At 41.6% G+C, this 17,026-nt stretch overlaps 1 protein-coding gene across 1 annotated transcript; it reads right to left on the reverse strand.

Moving 5' to 3' along the window:
• Positions 1-2,005: 2,005 nt before the first annotated feature.
• wnt11 (wingless-type MMTV integration site family, member 11) lies at positions 2,006-11,475 on the reverse strand. Its single transcript, XM_067494715.1, has 6 exons — positions 11,167-11,475; positions 9,537-9,736; positions 7,461-7,705; positions 5,572-5,849; positions 5,131-5,423; positions 2,006-3,005 (listed from the first exon to the last, which is right to left on the reverse strand). The coding sequence occupies exons 2-6, from the start codon at positions 9,617-9,619 to the stop codon at positions 2,831-2,833; spliced, it is 1,074 nt and encodes a 357-aa protein (XP_067350816.1). The 5' UTR covers positions 9,620-9,736; positions 11,167-11,475; the 3' UTR covers positions 2,006-2,830.
• Between the last annotated feature and the right edge of the window lie 5,551 nt (positions 11,476-17,026).

Here is a 17,026-nt window from a genome sequence, read left to right on the forward strand (position 1 = left end):
GAGGGGTCACACCAACTGTGAAGAGATACCTTGATACAAAAACAAAGGAAAAAAGAAACATAAACTTCCACGGCAATTGTTGGAGTTTTTTAGCCATCTTTGCTTTTGTTCTGTCTTCATTTCAGATTAACACGCCCAGAGGAGGACTGTTTAAAGCAGTTTTGTAGCCAAAATGGCTGAAATATATATGTTACTCACAGTCATTCTTCCTTTATAACTCAGCTATGTGACACGAAGAAAAAAGTGGAGGAATGTGAAGCGAACTAATGTTAACGACAGGTTCATGCTGTGGGCACATTCATTCCTTACATGAATATTTTTATAGTGTGGACTGTGTCCAAATGAGGTATTTCAGAAGGGTTAGACAGAGGTCGTCTGAATAGTCACACGGCTTAATGATAACAATAGTTGCTCACAGGGTCCATTGCCCAGGTTCAGCATTTCCAGACTAAACAGATCAAACTTTAGGTCCTATCTAATCTCTGAAGGTGTGATGAAATGTCTGTAATGTAATGTTTAAATTTTGGTCGTCAGTGTTCACATAGTTTCGGTGTGTGACCAAGACTTTCTCAACTTGATTTAAACATTTACATAAGGAAAATTTCCCAAGTTAGTAAATTCTTAAGCCCAATGGAATTGACAGGAGATCAAAAAAGTGGATAAGAAATTTTGTGACATACAATTGTTAAGTTCTTTAAAGGGTCTAGACTTCATTTGATTCCCTCAGTGTTTTTCCAAAAGTGCTTTAAACATTCCAAAGTATTTGACAAGTTTAAAAAAACATGGTTAACAAAACATGACTTTTCTGCAGCACATTTACAGAAGCGTAACATCTGTGCGGCTTTGCATCACACTCCCACACATGCACTCCTCCTCAAATACACCAGTGTGACTTTGGTGTTCTCAAATGTAGTTTTTCTTAGAAACTTTGTTTTAACTCAGCCACCTGTACTGTGCTTTGAGCGCAGTGAGGCCTCATTTGGAAAGTGATGCTTAACAGCAGTGGGTGGACTAACAAGCACACACACGAATATTGACACTCTATTCTCTCCCACCGCCTGGCTGAGGAATGCCAGTCACTGAAGAGTCCTTGAGGCTGTCGACGGGCAGGTCTGCGTACAGAGAGAGCAGATCCTCGCTCAGTGGATCCCGGACACAGTGGATCCTCCCTGTCCCCAAACCAAAAGACCAGTATCATGCCCATCCTCACTGCCTGTTTCTGTTTTTGGCTTTCGACCTGTAGTAACATTTTTTCCTTCGTTAAACTAAACGGACCTTCTTGATCAACTCTTCCGTCAGTGAAATTCCGCCAGTTGCCCAGCTTCTTAAAATGGCTTTCCCCTCATTGCTCTCCCAGAGAGGGAGGTTGTTGTGGAGGTTTCTGTGTTCGTCCGCAGGTTCGGGTCAAAGCACCAGTGACTGTGCAGCTTGTGTATAACGTGAGCTCACAGCTGGGCGCTATTTCTTCTACAACTATTTCTGTCACTGTACAATCATGAGAACGACTTTACCCAACACGAGGCTGGTCAGACGGTAATATCTTGGCTGCATAAAGCACCAAGTCTGTTCTCTCTGACAGGCCTGCAGTCTGCCTGTCTTCTAAATACATTCAATGTCTTTCTTTTTTTTTTAATTTGATGTTTGTCCATTGTTGGCTTGGCTCTCTGTTTGAGAGTGTTAACGCCAAGAAAAGAGTGACAAAAAACTCTTTTGTGATGGGCTTTGTGAGGGGTGGAAATTCCAAACAAACACTTTCCCAGGGTTGGGGTGATTTAAAGAGAAACCCCAAAAGGCTGTCAGGTTGAACATGCCGACTCATTAATGTCCGTGCTCAGCTGATTTAAAGTCACAGCATGCTAGTAGTGCTAAAGTGTGATTTTTATTATACCTGCGTTTGCAGAGAATCACACTAAATGTTGCTTTGAGTAAAAATAATTAGCTTTGGAGATTATGAATTTGCCAGAATTCTGTAATTAAAGTGAAAGCAATAAAAGAACATGCAATATCCATGTAAAGATCATTTAATTATTTTATAAATACTTCTTTCTTTATTTCAGTATACAAAATAACAGTATGTACATCCACACAAAAGTGGTTTACAAAATCCATGAGTTCAGCTCATATGTTAAGAAAATAGAACATATTTTGAACTGCCTGCATGTCAGACAACAAAGAGATAATGCACCATTTCACAAAGTCCTCAATACTCTTCTGTCAATCCACAGGCACACAGGCAGGTCATGATCCATTCAGGACACATGGTGAGAGTCCAAAAATCTTTTGTGATAGAAAAGTACTTGAAGTTCCCTTTGTGTTCCCTTTTCCTCTATTGTCCATTTCTGCAGAGGAATAGAGTTTTAAAGTACCTAAAAAAGTAGCACACGGATCCATCGGAACCCTTCCATTTCCCATGGAATAAAGCCAAACACAAGTCTTTGTCTACTCCAGCATAAAATCCAATATTATTTCTTTTTATTAGATATATAATAAAATAGACTTTCTGTATGCCTGTTAGGGGCATTTATAATCATAACAAGAAAAAAGAGAATACCCAGGAGGACGGCGGTCTTCACGTAAACCAACAGGCACTGTCACCACACTCTCCACATCCAGGTTTGTGAAGCAAATAAAGCTGAGAAGCCCGACCGGCAGTTTGGAGATTCGATACAAAAACAAATGATACTGACACAAGGATAGACCACCTCTTGTTGAAATACAAATGCTAAAGCTTAACGCAAAAGTAAGCCTTCTCGGTACTGTAGTGCTTTGGTTAATCTGTAGCCCCGGGTGGCTTAGCACAAGCAGGAGGGCTGCTGGCGGTGGCGTGGCCTCATTTGCAGACGTATTTCTCCACAATCCGCTCACACTTCTTGCAGGTCACGTAGCAGCACCAGTGGTACTTGCAGTGGCAACGCTCCACCAGCTTCTCTGTGTATGGGTTGTAGCCACGGCCGCAGCACATCAGGTCACAGCTGTCACTGCCAAGAGAGGTTTTGTTGCACTGCCTGGAATTAGCATAAAGAAAAAATTAAGTTAGACATGTTTTATGTTACAGCTATACATTTGCCTTCAAGCAGAGAGAAGGGAGGCAAATATTTCCAGTTTGGCTTTTTGCCTATATGACAATTAGTTTTACAGCTTTATTCATTCAACGTTCTGCACCATCTCGCAGCCCACAATAGCTCTTTAAAAGCGCTTGACCGGCCGGTGCGCCTTAACCCTTTGTGCAAACCCTTCTTTTTCTTTGCTGCCGCTTATTGTTTCTTCATCTCTGTGCAGTGGTTGCTTTGGAGCCTCTCACTTCAGAAGCCCAAAGGTGTCTTGAATGAGCGGAGAATAGCCCCGCTGTAAATCACACTGAATAGACAGGGCTGCCCTCCCGCTCTTTAGCCTGCCCTCTCCACATAATTGCATTGTTTTATGATGGCCAAGTGTTAATGACCACCATGGTGAGAAAGACACTGAGCTGATGGCTGCTGGGGGAGTGAAGGAGGAGGAGGGACAAGACTCACTGAGAGTGTGAGACAGGTTTACTACATCAGTGGGAGCTGGGAAATAGACAGACACCCCCACACAGTTACGGCTTGTCAGGACTAAGATCTTTTTATATCACGGCTGTGCTATAAGTGCAGCAAGGGGACAGGACTGCGCATTTTGTAGTTCACATCTGGTGACTTAAGAAAAGACACTAATGTAATTTAAGACTAAAGCAGGCGTTTCAATAATGGCCCTCTTCCCTGTGCCGTGATGCTTTTTTTTTAAAATAGTGATCATACTTCATCCATTCAGTGCTACTGCTACAATTCACTTTCCATGTGTGGGATTCTTTCGTTGTTCAAAAAAACTGCATCTAGAAAAGTATTTTCTGCTCTTCTGTGCTGTAAATAGTTCCGAGCTCACAATGTCGGCTAGTGCCAGGTCAATGCAAGTGTCTCAACAGCTTGTGGTTAAGCAGATGATCATGTCACATTTGAGATTCCCCTCCAATTCAGCTGCATCCATATGGGAATGATCGATAACAATGCACGTACACTTAGTTACTCATATGCAAACATGAGCATCACACATTCATGTAAAAGTGGCAGCAATTTGAGTGGCGCTCTAGTGCTGCCGTGTTATCACGCTGAAAGGGATACATTGGGAACACAGAGTGTCCTTGACACAAAGCATGAAGCATGTCTTCTGACTATCTGTAGAGAGGCCCAAGTGCCGAGGGACACATGATGCAGTCCGTCATATGAGGTATGACATTTAGACAACAACTTCACATGCCATTTCCTGGACCTTAATGACCTGCACAACCATGAATGCAGGCTGGGGAACACTGAAGCATGCTAAGGGTTATGTGGTTCCACAAAACTAAGCTTGTATTTATGTACAGAAGAAATTAAGAAATGAAGTTTTAACAATAACAGTTAAACCATAGCGACCTCACTAGTCGTCTGAAAACTAAATAATAAAGCCTGAGATAAAACCTTTGTTTTTCTTTGCAAAACATCTATGAAAAATGTGGAAATTCAATAAGATAGTCACGTTTCTTCATGTTATATTTCACCGATGTGCACGAGTGCAGCATGAGTCACACCCTCAGACAATTGGACTCCGGGCTTCCTGTTCCATTTCTCAGAGAGCACAAGCCAGCGCCACTAAGCACCATCCCAACTAAAACACAGAAGCTGTATTAGTGCAAGTATGTACACCTTTATCTATGTGGGGCCATTAACTATTTCCCCATTTGTGTGGTCCACAGCACGGTTGCACTCAGCTCTAAGAATAATTGCATTAATCATTGTTTCAGATAACGAGACAAGCACTCCAGTCACAGTGGCCTTTTCACGGACACATGCTCAGACAAGCCACAGACAGAGCACTCTCAGGGACCACTGCTTGTTATCAGCCAACCAGCAAACAGAACGGTGCCACCAGGCAGGACAGCACTTCACTAGAGTCAACACTGTGGATGAGCAGACATTCAGGACTGCTCGTTTCCTGTTTGTCAGCTGTGTGGCTCTGTCACTGATGTGAGTCACGCTATAATAAATCAGACTCCAAATAGCAGAGAACTATAGTAACCACCACACGCCGCCCACCTCGACATGAACACTCACAGACATGACGTGGCAGTCTCACCTGTCCTGTGTGCCGACAGAGCCCTGTTTTTCGTTCTTGGCACAGAAGTCCGGGGAGCTCTGCAGATAGACCAGCTCGTTCTCCTGCACTGGCCTGATGTCAATGTCTTTAGGTACCAGCTGCTTGCGCGTCCCCGTGGGCCGGTGAACCACTTTGGTAGCAGACAGATACTTGCTCTTTAAGTCCATTGCGATCTCCGTCATATCTTGCAGGCCTTTCCAGCAGGTCCTTATGGAGCAGGAGCCGGATACACCATGACATTTACATTTCATCACCAGTGCCGCTTTCAAAACCTAGACACAAGGACAATGGACATGGAGGTTGAATCCGTACCACAAGCCAGGTAGACAAAGTTGCACAAATGCAATTACGATTGCAACACTAAGGATTAGTTTAAAACATAAAACTGCATCTGACACAACATGTGTCCATTTTGCTAACCTGTCTGCCCACTTCACTGTTGTGTAGATGCATAAGTTTGTTAGCGTGGGATCCTGAACGCTTCATCTTCATGGGAGCATCAGAGAACTTGGTGCCCATCATCAAACCATAGTGGAGGTTGTCAGCGCATCCGCCCCAGCGATACCCAGGTTCCAGGACCTCCGCTGGGATAGGACCGCATGAGCACAGCCGCAAATCTCCAGAAGTGCACGCCCGTGCTATGGTGTGGCTTATGGTTGCAGCAGACAGGGCATAGACAAATGCTGCCTCCCTTGTTCCTGCCAAAACAGATAAGAAGCCCAAATTATATAGGTAAAAAAAAAAAAAAAAAAGAATTTGCCAAGTTTATAGGGCCCCAGACCTCCAAACACACAGCAAACAATCAAAGCTCTTCAAAGACAATTAATTAATGCTTTTACAGAATTTGTATTCAATGCCACTTATTAGGGTTGCAATCAATAATGAGTTTGATTATTATTTTAATGTCTGATTTGAGGGTGCTGAACCTTTCAGCCATGTCCGACTAACAGTCCAAAACGTGTATGATCACATGAGACAGAAGCATAGCAAATCCTCATCATTTAAAAGTTTAAAAAATAGCAACGGTTTGCTTGAAAAAATGAGTTAAATTATTCCATGTGTTAAAATATTAAATTTCCAATTATGAGTATTGAAGGAAAATTCTTACATGAAATAACATGAAAAAATATTTACGCAATCTAAAATGCTACCAGTACAATGTGTGAATGTTTAATATATCAGAAATGGAAAGTTTTCATACTTTTAGGAGAGGGAGCTGGGCTAAAATTAGTCCTCATCATTTATGTGTCAGTGCGTAGTTGGCAGACTGAATTGATTTTGGTTATGTACATTCCAATGGTAAAATGTTATTACAGTGAATAAAAAATGTTTCAGATCACTCCTGGTGTATTATCAACTCAGCTCTGCCCTTGATTTATCCATCGTATTTGCCAGGTTCCTTGTCAGCGTTTTAAATGCCCCACAAAAAAAAAGTAAAAAAAAAAGAAACTGCCTGTCTGCACAAAAGGTATCTATCAAAGACAGTCCATCACTGACCGTGCTGCGATGCAGAGTGAGCCCTGATGTAATTTTTGGTGATGTGCTTGCACGGAAAGCACACATGTTAAAGGCCGAAGAGCAATTGGTTGGAAGTAAAGGAAGAAATCATGTATGACCGTAGGCTGGTTAGATCAAAGCGAGCCCTGCAGAGAGATGAGCCATTTCCTGTTCAGGGCAGACGTTTCATTTGGCAAATGGCAGCCATGTCCTTTCTGGGGCGCACTGCAAAGCTCCCCCACCCACAGCCCAGCAACTGTCTCTGACTGATTCAAGGTCCTTCTAGCAATGGGAAATGGCCACGTCAAGACTGTAATGCCAACAGGCGTATAGTTAGATAATGCTGCAGATTTCAAACATGACACGTATACATAACATGCCAATTATTCCATCATACAGAATGTAGACATGTTTTTAAGTATCAGCTTTAGTGCAAGTTGAGGGTAAAGGCTCCTCAGGAAGAAATAATGGGATGACTTGGCTGGTTAATATTTGGAATGATGAAATCATTCCAAAATCAGAAATTCCATTTGAAAAGGAAAGTTCCTTTTACATAGTAGATCATTTAAGACATACAAAGAAAATGTAGTGCGGCATTTTAGAGCTGACATAAAAGGACGAGGACCATCTCACTAGTCACTGTAAGCTGAAGTGCAATACATTTATGCAGCACTTAACGACTCTGTTTTCTGGATATTCACTGAATGTCAAACACAACCACACGCATTACACTCTTGTGGGTAAATAGCTTGGAATGCATCTTTGGAAACATCAGGGCCCGTGCTGTCACGGCAAACTGTTTATGAGCGTACCTCGGTCGAGGTCGGGCCGATACTTCGGGGCATCGACGGGGATGTCGATGGAGGAGCAGTTCCAACGCATGTCAGCAAAGGTCTTCTGACATATTTTCTTGACTTCACGGGCAGCTTGGATAATGGTTTGCATGAGCTCCATGTTGGTGCGACACAGCTGAGCTTGAGAGGACACCAGGCCAGGCAGCATCTTACAGTGATGGGTCTGGTTGATGTGTAAAGATGCAGGACTGTGTGATAGTGCTCTGCAGTCGGGGGAAGATAAACAAAAACAGGAGGTACTGGTCAGTATGGTTGTTATAAAATACATAACCTCTTACTGTAACTGCAGCGGTGATGGCAACAATAGCGATGATGACGACGACAATGATTGCCTAATCAAATGTTCTTTTGTTTGGTGAATTGTGAAATGATTGTGTTTACGTGAATAACAAAGCTGGCTGTGGATTTTATTTACAGTGGTGTGTTAGCGACTTTAGTTTCTTGTGGATGCACATTTCAAGCCGGTGAGACACATGAACGTTGAACAAACACTTGAAAAAATCTAAATAGATAATGCTTTAGGCCGGGGAAATATTTTGGCACGCGCCACAGAAAAGAACCATCTTATCACAATGAAAATCCCAAAGGAAATTCAGCTGCAGATACATAAAATAAATTTGACGTGTTCTTGGCACAGGGTTTTCTTTTGTTAAAATACTGGAAAGGCCTAATCATATGCCAGAAAATATAAAAGCCCCACTAAATTCTGATCTGTGGTCAGATGAAGAGCTATAGTATGTAGATCCCTGACCCTTTGCATTTCCCACCACAGGGCGCATCATCCTCTGTGGCCTCAGTCTGACATGAATCATCTGCTTACATACTACTATAGCATTTGCTTTAAAATGTTTTTAACTGATTGAGGATTAACCTAACTGAGAAACCACAGGCGGAGCAGGTACGCTCTGATCTCTGCCTTCCGTGTCTTGCACTCTGCCGAGAGCTCGTGAGATCCAGGCGGCGCCGCCTGCACCTTGGCCTGTTTTGCATTAGCAGCCGAGGGGCCACCACTCTGCGCCCGATGATAAGCTGTGACTCCGCTGGGCTCGTGGAAACCCGGCACTCACAGGTGTTTACAGCTGCATCTGTTTTGCATTGCGCCGCTTGCATTATCAAGACTGTGGGACATTTTCCTTGGACTTAGCACATGCCATCCCAGCACTCACGGACACATCTGCTTAGGTCTTCCCACTGGGAGTATTCCTCCTTCCGATAAGACACTGTGGATATTTTTGGTAAAACCAAAGCAGAAAGTTATGTTTCCACAATGATCAGACATGAGGCTCGGGCATAAATACTCAACCGAATGAAATACGACAGAACATGCAAACTGTGAAGAAAACCTCCGAAGGTTTATAAGAATACCAAACAAACCCATCCAAAACATCCAGCGGAATCATAACAAATTCAAAAAATAGCAACTCGGGAATTTTACGTACTTTCCAAAATTATTGTGAAAATGATTGTTTACTTTTACAGTACCATAAGAACAGTGTGGTGCTCAGTGCGAGTAATCCACATATGTGTCAACATTTACAGCACTGCAGCGTCCTTCTGCACTTACTATTTTTACACTGATTTGAGGCCTGACTAGACTATACACAGTGAGCGGGCCCATCGCTGCTGCCGTCGGCGCCACCATGACGCCTCATCATCTTTTTCTCTGTTCTCTTTACTATCATTCAGCAGGCAGAACATTTGACCTGAGATCCTGGAACTGAATACACATTAGTTCACATTCAGTTACTGAGGTGACATTAAAAATAACCCTAAAGAGCTGCCAGTTACTCTACTGTCCCCTTCATTAGATCCACATGTATAAAACACAACTTCCCCTTGACCGAGAACAACTCGAGGAATGTTGGGGCTAATTTCAAAGCTGCCACGAGCCCTCCGCTCCCATGAAACACGGCAACATGCAGCCCAGAGCCACGCGATAATGTGCATCTTTGTGATGTCGTCTGCTGTGGCAGTTTTTGAATCCAAAGCAGTGTAAAGATGGAATGAGACGGCGGCACTCCTGGGAATACTTACAGCCATTTGATGCCAGTGCAGACCTGAGACAGCAGCAGAGCTGTGAGCACACTGAGAGGCAGGACACGAGAGCTGCTCCTCATGGTTGGACAGTGGTTTCACTTCACGCAGGGGGAAAAAAAAATCCAAAGGACTGTTGTTCTTCTTGGTTCAGACTCAAATAAAGTCAACGCTCATGGCACGGCCCCCTCTTCCAAACCCTGTATTAAAAAACATTAAAAAAAGTCAGTGAGCCAGGCCACAGCGGGCCACTTTCAAACGCTTTTTCTCTTTCTCTTGATGCAGTGATTTCACATCAAATCTTCTGACAGTAAAAACCTAATAAAAGAAGTTAATCTTCTATACGTTGTAAACAATCTGTTATTTTTCTCCCATAAAAAATTTATACCTAAATAACATACAACACATAACACACACACACATACACACACAAAATACAAATGAGCACAATTTTCATGTTTCGCCAGAAATTACATTCACTAACAAAATTCATGGCAATACAGCAACTTCCTCCTACATGCAAATACACAAACTTTAAAGACAAATGTACATAATTTAAATGTCCATAAAGAGATGGAAGGCTTCTTTATAGGAGGGACATGGTCTGTGTAAATATACACACGGACAGAGTGCATGTTCATCACGTTCTTACCTCATCTGCTCTGGTATTTCTGCATTATAGAACCTTGGCATATGTTTTATGTGGTACAACATCAACTGACTAAATATATGAACATTTAGGTTGAGCACAGTCTCTGTCCTCTTGTTAAACTTTGAGACAGTATTAGACAAGTGGGGCCTGTTTCTTCAGCATGACTTGCATCATTTGCGCTACTATTTTCTTTTCTGTAATTCAGGTTGATGTCAAGTTGATATACAGGTAGAGAGATCGTAGTTAGACATTAGCAAAGATCAGCAGTGATCTGCAGCGGGTGGACAGAGCAGAGCATCAGGAGCTGCTGATAAGCGATCTGTCCGAAGAGAGCGCGTTAAAGCTGCAGGGAGCTGATAATGGGCCTGTTTCGGCTTTTTAATGGGCCGAAACTGTGGGAAATTACATGTAATAATAATTTAAATGACTTCACCGAAACTCCAGGAACTACTGTCGTCCTCGTGTCCTACAAGTGGGACTTGTAAATAATAAAACAATGAGCCAATGACGACTATCGATTACAAGTAAGAGTTTGTTAGCGCTCGGCGTCAGGTCTGCTAATTTGTACAGTTGGCCAACGTGGTCTGAATGGCAGCTCCTGTTTCCTCCTAAAAATACAGAGTGATGGGCTCCCACCCACACACCGTCAGATGTGTGTGTGTCTCATCATAACTCGGGCCAAGTGACCAGTTGATCATATTTCCTAACGACCAATGTGAAACTGGACTAATTGATGGAGATTAACTAACAAAGGTCGGACAAATATATTTTTATCACAACCTCACGTTGTTTGCCAACCCCTCATTAATCATAAGCCACTTTAAATACATTTAAGTCAAAGCTGACGTAGTCGCTCTCACACTAATCTTGCTTAAACGTATTTTCTTGCTTTTCCTCTACACGTTGTTTGAGAGTTTAATCATATCACACAGATCCAGTCCGCAAAGACATTGGAACATCGGGACGGCTGTCGCTCACCTTTTGCGCAGTGTTCGCCGTTGAATAAAAGAGAAAAGAGAAACAAAAAGTCGAATCTCAGCAGGTCAGAATATCCTTCGGGAGTCGCCGGTGTCGGTATCAGCCTGATGCGGGAGCAAAATCCAGTACGGGAAGGAAGAATAGTTCCGGACAGGTACGCATGGTGTGTTTGAGAGCGCTGTCGGTGAGTGTGTGTGCGTGTGTGTGAGCCGGACACACAGAGAGAGGACTGAGTGGAGGAGAGTGTGTGAGCCGGAGTGGGGGCAGATCAGCTCTAAAGTACCCCTGCCCTGCTTTGATCTCACTGCTGATGTCAGACCAGCATTAGCATAAGAAAGCCGGGGCCTGGCCAGAGCCACTCACAAACCATCTAATGTGATGTTGCTGGACTGATGACTACACGGAAACTGCTCTGCTACAGTCCCGTAATGTTCCCACAGGGAGCTGGAGTGAAATGTTCTGTGTCTGTAATGATACAGAGTGGATTCAGTCATTTTTTAATAATAACATTTTTATACTTTCTCTGGTATCATTATTTTACTAACGTTAAATTCCTTTATAGATTCCTGAAGCTGTCAAAGGACACTTTATAGTGACCTCATCAAAACTTCCATTTTCATGTCACATCATTCATAGTAGATTCAGCTGGTATAACAAGTGAACAGCAAATACCTTTTTAAAATATGTTTCTGGATTTGAATATTTTCTAGTGAAAGCAAAATGCCACTCAGTTACTTGCAGGTTGGTTTCCTTCTGTAGAAATTGGTGTGCGTTCTAAACACTGCATTGGCTAAAACAGTGTAATGGAATATTGTAAAAAAATAAAATAAAATTATAAAATAGCACTTCTGCAATGTATGGCTGTGGCCTTCATGTATTGATAGCTTGTATTTTGACTATATTATTTTTCTTTTATTCAGATGGTTTCAATTAATTAAATAGATGTTACAAACACTACAACTAAACAAACAAAGGAAAGGTACTGCATTTGTTTGATTTCAGTATCAGAAAAGGATGGAATACTTGAACCATTCAGCTACAATTATTGAAAATATCCATGTATTATTCTTTACACCCAAATCCAATTATAAAGTGTGTTTAACAGACATTGATACATGATTCTTTTCTATTTCCTTTTTGCGTTCAGACTAGTACAGAGCTACCAGCACGCTCCAGTAACTAATAAGCCGTGCAGAGTCCCTCATCTTTAAGCAAACTGTCTTTATGAAAAATGTTTCTAAGGGTGACTTTTAAGGGAAATGTGGTCACAGATTGTCTGTCATTGTGTAGTGAAATATAATGTGTGTGTTTTTTCCTAAATAAAAAGTCAAATACTAAATTCCCGCTTTGAACGGTAAATGATGTTGTGAATTCACTCTGACAGAAAAAAAATCCTATTTATTAATATGGATACCACATAATATTTACAATAGATGTAGTGAAATACAGTGCGACTTGACATTGTGCTGTTTCAGTTTTGCACACACACAATTGTTACCCAGCATACTGTGTGTTCTTTAAAAAAAAAAAAATCTAATCTTCCCTAAAGCTACACAGAGTTTCCCTGCACTGACTGATTTCCTCAAATATTAACCACACTGTAAGTGATACGCTGCAGAGCCAGCTGTGGGAAAGTAATGTATAGTTTCCCTGAGAATCTGCTGCACCTCCAGCGCTCAGACAAAAGCACACATCCAGACCTTGACCTTGCTCTAGCTATAACATGGCTGGCCTCGTGCACTGCTGGCTGCTCTACTGGGAAAAGCAGATCAGGTGTTGTCATGCATGTCTCTGGAGCAGACACATCTACAGACCACAACAAACTCTCTTCCTTTGGGAACCTACCCAGATCCTGTGTCTAGATCTGTTTGCCAAACAGGGTTTACTACAATGTTTTCTATACAGTCTGAAATCCCCATATGTATGTATTTTATTTACAGGCTGTGATCCTGGTTCCAGAGAGACTCAATGCGTTTTACATTGCAGTCAAATGTGAATGGGCACAGGTCAGAGTGTGTGTGGGAGTTGTGGAGCTTCCAGTAGGACCGGGCCCGTCTACAGACAGACTTTTTACACACAGGCTCTCCATTCCTGAGCTAGGATCAACACGCAACCCCTTGATCTTCACATCTCACCTTCCGAGCAGTCCGGAGGGGGGGGTTGGCGGGAGACACCTTCTGAGGGAGACAGAGGGGGGTAAGAGAGCCACTGGAGTTCATGATAATCAAATAAGTCATGTCACACAACAGCAGAATAAAAGTTGAGTTATGATAGATAATCCACATGTAGGATCAAAACCAACTTTACAGATATAATGTTACAGTTACAGAGTCATTTTTAAAGTGTCACTATAATCAGCTTTTGATATGGTGGATTATAGGTTTAAAAAATGTGTGTGTCTTAAGAAAAGATGTATGTGTATGGAAATAAAGTTATTATATTATGTTATTTCATTATGTTTGTATAACATACTGTTGTGCAACTCACATAAAGTTTGAGCCTGAGTATGAAATTTATTTTCCAATGAGCTTCAATCAGTAATTCAGTTAAACCCCTTCAATGATTTAAAACCACAATGAAATATTTCACCAAGCCAAAATGTAAGGGCATGTAATTTTTACAAAAGACTGTATAACATTATTTTTATGTTACAAAACCATAATCGGAGTTAAAAAGTTTCTGAATTGGCCTAATGAAGTATGGCGTCAGCTCAGCCCGGACTGAATATAGTGTCACCGTTTGGAAGGAATGAGATCTTGGGCTCACAGCGCTGGGCCATTGTGCTTCAAATCTCAAAAGGACAGAGCCAATATCATGAATGTGGAGGCTCACAGGGGAGAGAATAAGGACATTCAACTTTCCCCCGTGAGGATCAGATCCTGAATGGGTGCAGGGTAACTATTATGCTCCTGGAAGATACTCCCATAGTCGCATCAGGGCGCATATAAAACTAAACCGGGCTCAGATGAACAGTGCATATATCTGTACCTCCGTTAGCAAAATAAATCTTCAGTATTATACGTTAAATATTTTTCTTTCCTTGCTATAGATGGCATGTTGTCAGCTCTCCCAACAGTTTAAATGCAATTTAGTTCAAACTATTAAAAATAAATAAATAAACTAATATAATTTTTTTTTCTTTTCAAATAAATTTCGTTAATTTTAATAACATTAAATATGCAAATAATGATCTGGGGAAAAAAGCTACTAATGTGTGATGAGGTACAGGTTCACTTCTACTTGTTTTCTATTACTAACAAAACCCACTTAACCATAGATAATTGTTTTAATCAAAATTAAAAGCAGGAGCTTGATTACCGGCACATCATAAATTCACTAAAGCAAGAACTTAAAAAGGAATTGTCAAATGGAAACAATCAGTAAAATGAATCCGTAACAGTTTGTTTCCTTTTTTCTTTATCTTATCTCCAACTGAACACTGAATGGCACTGAGCTCTGCTGCCAGCTTATTATTGACAAATAACAAAAACATTATGTTTATCATAAACAGCATTCCTGAAGGGTAGGAGCTGTCACATTAGACCTGAACAAAGATAAGCCATGTGAAAATCCCATCACCCTCTGGTGTCTCCTCCTGTGAAACCTGCCATAGCTCACAGTGGGGACCGTCACAGAAACAACAAGCTCCGTCCAATCTGTGTGACTGGACCAACATCTTCTGTATACCATTTGTTTATAGCCTCCGTCTCTTTTGTGCTTTGAGGACAGAACTCTTTCAAGTGACATATGGGTGGCACTTTTGAACATGTCATGTGGTCCTTCAGGAGCACACGACATGAACTTTGTGTTCAGTCACACTGCACCAGTTTAAAGGGAACTAGAGAATCATAACCCAAAAACAAAATGACCATGATTGTTAAAGTTGCCGAGTAAACCAGTCATGAGAGGGTAAGATTCCAGTTATATAGCTAATTAGGAACATTACAGTCCTGTCATATCACCACTGCATCATAAATCTGGATGAAACAAACCTATCCATTGCATGAGTGCAAGCACAACAACCACTTGATAAAAAAAAAATCCACCTTAAAAACACATTAACAATCCCCTTTTTCTACTGAAGTCATGTAGAACAGACTACTGTCGACTAGCATTGAATTTAAAAGCTCAGTACATTGGCTGATGCCATAAGGTAAGACAAGACACAGTATATAATTCATGGGATAATTTATATTTTTATTCAGAAGATTACGTAAAGCTGTGAATTATAAAACGTGTCCAACAGAAAAATTGTAATGATTTTTTCCATTATTTACTGTCTACGGCAGCAGCTGCAGGATTTGTGTCGTGGCATCATCACCACAGCCTGTCTCTTTGTTTCTTTATCAAGTCAAATAAAGTCATATCACGCTGTCTCGGGGAGGTTGAGGGCAACAAGTGGTGTCGGTGGATTGTGGGGAGATGTCTTCAGCCAAGTACATTCATTAAAAGACATCTCTCAGACTGCAACTTTTGGCAGAAGAGCGATCACAGGAATCAGTCCGACTGCAGGCCTGTAAACACTACTATAGATAATTTGTGCAGATACATCTGGTTCCTATGAATTGAGCCCTTTAGATTGTGGTTGTTGTAGGCGCGAGTGCAATAGGACATTCTTATAAATGATTAAAGCATACTTCTTTAAGGATTACAAAGGCATTTGGGATTAAAACAGCGTGCCCTTTACTTTGAGAAACTGTTCCGGGACTTTTGCACACATCCAACAAAGGAAACCGTTTAGACAGGAATCATTTCAGACAATTAAATAGAGTTTGTGAGCAATTATACAATAAATCTTATCATTATTATTCATGGTTGGGTGAACGTTTTAAACACCTTAGTGCTTATGCACTCACAGACGACCGTCCTTCACATTTCACTCAATTTAAAACACTTAGGCTTTACGATGGCAAGTAAAAATAAAGTGTTCTTTAAGAGTACAATCAGCAAGTTGACATAAAATAATTCAAACCAAACGTTTTGCTCATAGTAAGAAGAGGATCTGAATTTTGCCTGTGCTGCCAATTTTCCCTGAAAGGGAACCTTGAAATAAAATCCACTTAAGCCTGCTGCCTTTTCCTCCAGAGTGTAGTTAAATCCAGTCTGTGTATGGACATGATTACAAAGTGCCACAGGTCTTACATCAGTGCAGAACCTCGACTTCCAGCAGGAAACCTGGTGCACAGGTCAATTATCAATAACTTGCTTTGCGTAAAGACAGAGGATGTGTTCTTCATGGGCACATGCTGCCGCTGAGATTTACTGTAAACTGTAACAAAGTCAACTTCCAAATCCAAAGCGTAAACAAATAGAAAAGGTGGGTTGCTGCTGGCAGAAAGTATAGACATGGGGTTATGGGACATTGCTGCTCCTGTGCTGCACATGGCTACAGTGTGGCCTGTGTGTGAACACTGCTGCGGCCAGAGCGGAGGCAGATCCGTTTGCTCAGCAGCTGAGCGGGGACACGGAGATGCTCCTTTCACACTGAGCTGAGCACTGACAATCAGGGCTTTGTCAGGGAGGCATCTGTTGTTACAGCTCACAGGAAGAAAACGTCTTTTTAAAAGGCTCACTCAGTGGGGTTATCAGTGTTTAAGATAGGATGGCTTCATGTCAACAAACAGAAAATGTATGTAGAGGCTGGAGTTTTAACAGCAGCATACATTTTTGTGTGTGTGTGTGTGTGTGTGGGGGGGGGGGGGGGGGTAATTTCAGGGGCTAACAGGTCCATCTAAACAATGGAAGAGGTCTTTCACTGAGCTGGGATTTAAACACATCAGTTTGATCCCAATTAGCTATTGTGAGGTTCAAATTCCATACAAGTAAAACATGTAGAGATATTTTTTACTTTTTTTGGTTT

This window comes from Channa argus, chromosome 24 (genome assembly GCF_033026475.1).
Source record: "Channa argus isolate prfri chromosome 24, Channa argus male v1.0, whole genome shotgun sequence".
Classification (NCBI taxonomy): Eukaryota; Metazoa; Chordata; class Actinopteri; order Anabantiformes; family Channidae; genus Channa; species Channa argus.